At 33.5% G+C, this 5,667-nt stretch overlaps 1 protein-coding gene across 1 annotated transcript in view; it reads right to left on the bottom strand.

The window, feature by feature from the left end:
• LOC105618514 overlaps positions 1-5,667 on the bottom strand; it is a 126,085-nt gene that overhangs the window by 11,560 nt on the left and 108,858 nt on the right. The window contains 2 exon segments of the mRNA XM_012200046.1: positions 1,356-1,512; positions 2,608-2,771. Coding sequence (XP_012055436.1) covers positions 1,356-1,512; positions 2,608-2,771 — 321 coding nt within the window.

The raw sequence follows: 5,667 nt of genomic DNA on the forward strand, positions 1-5,667 counted from the left end.
TAGTGCGCGCGCGCGCGCGTGTGTGTGTGTGTGTGTGTGTGTGTGTGTGTGTGTGTGTGTGTGTGTGTGTGTGTGTGTGTGTGTATGTGTGTGTGTGTGTGTGTGTGATAATGCGTTACTTTTAAAATAACGTTGCCAATCCTGGGTGTACTTATTTAGACGATTATCATCCACAAAGAAAAATCGATAAGACTTTTCGGTAGGGAAACAAATGATTAAAAAGTACATGTGTAAATCTATAGTCAATTAAAAAATGTGTTAAAATATGTTAAAAGTGTACAGTATAAAAGGAGAGATGGAGCAAATAATTTTGTCCTTTTTTGTATATAATACTTCTTTGACTTCATCGATTGTTTAAAACTATTTACTTTCATTTTCATTCTCCACTCCTTCTCATGTATCTCTCTCTCTCTCTCTCTCTCTCTCTCTCTCTCTCTCTCTCTTCTCTCTCACATTTATTATTCATTCACTCTTAAAGAGGAAAAAGTAAAACAAAATAAGATGTGCAGCGAAGCTTGAATGGAGAGAGGAAAGTAACAAAGAGAAAGCAAAGAGAGAGAGAGAGTTTCGCTTATATCTATTTCTTTCTTCCGCAAATTTCCTTCTTTCTCTCAAACTCCACTTCCTCTTCGTCACCATTCTTCTATCTATGAACCGCAATTTCTCTCCTTCCGCCATTCCTCGTACCTCATCCCTCGGATATTCCCGCTTTTCGTCTCGCGCAGGAGTACATACACGCGCCCGAGCAAGCCCAAACGGTCTTCCGTCTTTTCCATCCCCTTCGCAATCCTCCTCTCTCCCGACCCATCTCGTCCTTCCGCTCCTTTTCATCCCTGCCGTGGCGACCGAGGGGCTGAGCTAGACAAATAGCTCCAGCGTGAAATACCGCCGCCTCTTTAAAACTTTAAAGTGTTTCAAGTAATCCTAAGGCACGACTTTACATCATGCTTGTACCCCGCGGAGGATACACGCAAGCGTAGAAGGAAATAGAATATCGGCGCACCCCGATGGGGTTCCGGCTACACACGTAGCACATCCGGCGACAGCGAGATTTCCCGGAAGATCCCAAGGCACATAAGTATACTGTTATTATATCATTATGTTTCACGAAGTGTATCTAATATACTTTTATACATTTTTCTATTATACCATGTTATTTTAGTTCTTTAACCCGTTTTGTCTCTTCTATTTTATTTTAAACATATATTTTTATGACATATACAATCAGTAATTAGAAATATATATAAATATATGTATATAAATATACTTATATATTATAGTAAAATTATTTATCGGATATTGCTAGTTTATTTTCTCGTTATAATCCACATGAATAGTAAAAGACTGAAACTAACCTTCCTCAACGACTAAGCTGACAGTGGCTGATCGACCCTCCGTCGGCCTGCATGAATAGTTTCCAACATCATCTTGAGTCACCGACGCCAAAGTCAACACGGATACTGTACGTGCCGCACCCTTTTCGGTTTCTACATTTATCCCTCCGCGCGCTGCCTGGATGAAGAGTAAACAAATGTGAGTTCAATGATGAAGTAAGTACAGAAAATTTTTTAAATACTTCTTTGAAAGATATAGAAACAAAAAGCTTTTCATTTTTTTATTTCTTATCTTCCAAAATTTATAATAAAATCGAAAAAATGGGGACATGGGATGTGTTACTAATTTATCTTTTCTATTTTGCCGAATTGCATATAAAAATTTGTACTTATTCATGTTATAAAATTTTATGTAGTTTATAAATAAATTTGAAAAAAATTTAAGTTTTTGTTTCTACATCTCTCACATATCAAATTTCATGTTCGAACTGAGATTTCATTATCTAAATGTGTATTTTATGTACACTAAAAGCGAAACCTAATGTTTTTTGAATCAATCGAAACAATGCAAACTAACAATCATTTACAATATAGAGAGTTATTTCATAAATATGAAATAATAAAATGATATAGTATGCTAAATTGACAATGCATAAAGTCACAAGTCGCACATGCAAAAAAATAATAGCATCTAACATATTCACATCTAAATAATGATATATATATATATATAATATTAATTTTATAATGCTCATTTAAGAGTTTAGTTATATCGAAAAATAAATCGAAAAATAAATTTATTTTAACAAATAAATCGTCAATTATAATCGTAAGACATTATTCCGAAAATAAGCTTTAATATATATTACAATTTTTAAACATTTTAAAACGCAAAGAACAATTTATGTTATAATACAATAAATAATGTAAAGAATAATATCGCTAAAGAAGGCGAGTCTCAGATGGATGTTTCAAAGAACGCGAATATTGACAAAGATAATCGCGAGCAATGCATCTTGCACCAGCAAAACCGCGTCGACCGCCAACAGCTTTCAATCATTACATATAGCACGAAAGAAACAGCCGACGCAGGCTATCACGCAAACAAAAATGTTGAAAGACACGGTTAGGGACACCATATGATCCACATCCCTTCGCGTCGAGTGTGATGATATACGAGCGCCCCTTTTTTTCTCCCGTCCTTCTCGATTCTCGGTCGTCAAACAGAAATTTCATTAGAGCGACCCCGCGTATCCAGCTGAGGCTGCATTACCTGGAATGTTAGGAGTTTGTTATCCCGAAGCCATTGTACACCCCTGATGGGACGGGTCTGATACGGCGACAATATGACGCACCTCAGGGTGATCGTCGAGCCCGATGGCACCCTTTGCTCCCGGGGACCCATTATGTCTGCCACCGGCGCTGTACTCTCGTAGCCTGGAAGTCATGTTCGGACAAATATCATGCGGTGGCTGAAGCAATTGAATGACCGCGTCGTGATAAGATTACGTGTATATCCGATGGTTGAGGGGGAATAACCAAGATGCGCCACGTCGCGACGGTGAATTTCTCGATTGAATCTGCAGATTCGGATAGAATCTTGATTTGAAATGGAAATGCACTCGAAATTTCTTAACCGATGCATTGATTTAAAAACAACAAAGTTTATCGTACTTTACTTTAGTACCAGCACACGCATATATATTAATCATTTCATTTATAAAACTAAAGTTTTATTTATTTTTATATATGCTTGTTTATTTGCTTATTTCATAAATATATTAAATTGATATAATATTAATTATTTTTGCATGTAAAGTTATGTTCGTGATTCGCGAGATAGACGAATACTGATACTTTTATTTATCAAAAATAATTTCTGGTTGTTGATTGCAGTTGGCAATAATTATTAAAACATGTATTTATTAGCAGACAAGCAACTCTAAATTGATTAATAAATCATTGTTATGGAAGCCAATATATTTGTGGTATTTCTATATATTTAAATTAAACATGAAAAGTAATATAACATAAATATTGAATGCCATGTATCCGCCCGACTAAACTATTTCGGACATTATTTACGTTTGTTTTATGTAAAAAAAAAATTTTAATGGAAGAAAACATTTTTTTAAGCACGTACATTGCTTTAATACGTAAAGAGGTTTTTCCTCTGGCGAGCAATAAATGTCGAAATAGCGAACAAAGAACGATATGCACAAGAAATTTGCAATTTTTTTAATTGACAACTTTACAACGAGCATGATGTATTGTGAATACTCTAATTGATGCAATCTATTCTCGGATTTTAATACGATTTAATAATCTCAACGAACGGGGATTAACGCACTAGACCTTCTCCCCATGGAAAGAAACACTTTGCGATGCCGAGGGTGAGTGCTTTTGCGCGCGCTATCAAGAATACTCGACAAATGTTACGTAATGATTTTAATTAACGCCAACGTTACATATCTATTTTCATTGCGCTAGTGCTCTGCTGACGCGGCACAAAGTACAGAACGCTGAGGTAGTAAAAAAACGTATAATAACGCGCTCACATGTAGATATATCGTCAAGCTTGTACATTTTAATTTAGAAAGCAGGGACAAGTATTCATTTAATGCGCTCGCGCATTAAACGAATACTTGTCCCTGCAGCACTGCAAGCATCAGCCTTTACAAAGTGTATCGTAAATTACTTCGACTTAAAAACTCTTCGGTTCTCCATTATATATACGATAAATTGCAAACGGGCTTCCCATTATGAATTTTGCTATGTAATGAAATCCCATTTTCCTTTTGTAAAGGATCGCATCTACGCACGGTTGCCTTTCATCTTTACATATCTGAGAATATCACGCTAACTTCCTTTAAAATTATATACAGAAATAATATATATATACATATATATATATATATATATATATATACATATATCGTCATAAGATAATTAGCGTAAGCGAAAATTTAATATGTAGAAAGTTATACGGATTTGAGTGATTATTATAGAACGTGTATTAAAGTAGCATACAGTAGTATTATAACATCATTTAAAATTATAATACACTAAGACTTGTATCACTCCCTTACTTCAAAAGTGATTTATAAAATCTTCATAAGAGAGAAGAAATTATTTTTCAAAAAACTTGACAGAAAATTATTGACTAATTAATTTGAATAATAAAAAAAAAACATTCTTAACATGATCAAATGTAATTTTTGTCATTTTCGTTCCTTAAAGAGTTATTTTGGTTGTGATGATTTTGACGATTTTTTAAACTCTCTTTTTTGTATCGTGAGGATTTTTTTATAAAATTAAAATTATTTCACTTTTGATGATTGATAAGGTAATGTTTATTTAAATCATTCATGATAACTCAAAGATCAATTTTAATTGTGTCACTTTTAAAGAGGGCGATATTTTCTGTAATTGATCTTAACAAGTGATGTAAGTTCTCTTCAATTTGATTTAATAATTCATCATCATTTCTGAAGTAGAAAAGAAAAATGGCCAAAAGTGAAGTTCTCCGTTTTGTATAAAAATATCGGGGCTTTTATGCATTATTCAGTACGAGGATCACGGTTGAGACTCATTTAGCGGTCCAACTCCTGTCTCTTAGAACTCTGAACTCTCGGTAGCTGACGAAGAAAAGGATACGAAGAAGCCGCAGTAGAACCGCGGGATTAAAAATAATCCTATTAAACTTAAATGAATCCGGTGACGACTACGTTCTTTCTAGCGAAATATTATGTTATGCTGTTATTACTGTAAACTCACTTGCTGCGGACGTTTCTTTTTTGAGCATGATCTTGTTTGCTTTTTTTGTTGCCAGAAACTTTGTGGATAAATTTTCTTATGACTCATCAATATCCAATGAATCGCGAATATTCAAGTACGAATTCAACATGTCGATATGTTGAGCATATGCCGGATTTTTGAATTATCTAATTAAGTAATTTTCTAATTATTTGTTGCAAAAAAATTAAATATTAAATAAAACTTAATGATAACGTTATTATTAGTTAGAAATAAATTATGTGTATATTATTATTGCGCTGAAATATATATCGCATGTATCATATAATATGAGACTATAATAATTTTTGAATTACAGCTATTTAAAGTTAGTGAATTATTCAAAGATTGCACGTTCAAATATGATTGGATAACTTTGCGTTATACATACAACACTTAAACGCGTGACCTTTTGATGATATGATTTACTTACTTTAGATGCTTATAATTCAAACATTATTGTCTCGATATTTTTTAATTAAAATTTTTATCTCAAAATGATTCGAGAATCTCGGAAATTTTTTTTAAGTTATTACAA

The sequence above is a fragment of the Atta cephalotes genome, assembly GCF_000143395.1.
Source record: "Atta cephalotes unplaced genomic scaffold scaffold00017, whole genome shotgun sequence".
Lineage (NCBI taxonomy): Eukaryota > Metazoa > Arthropoda > Insecta > Hymenoptera > Formicidae > Atta > Atta cephalotes.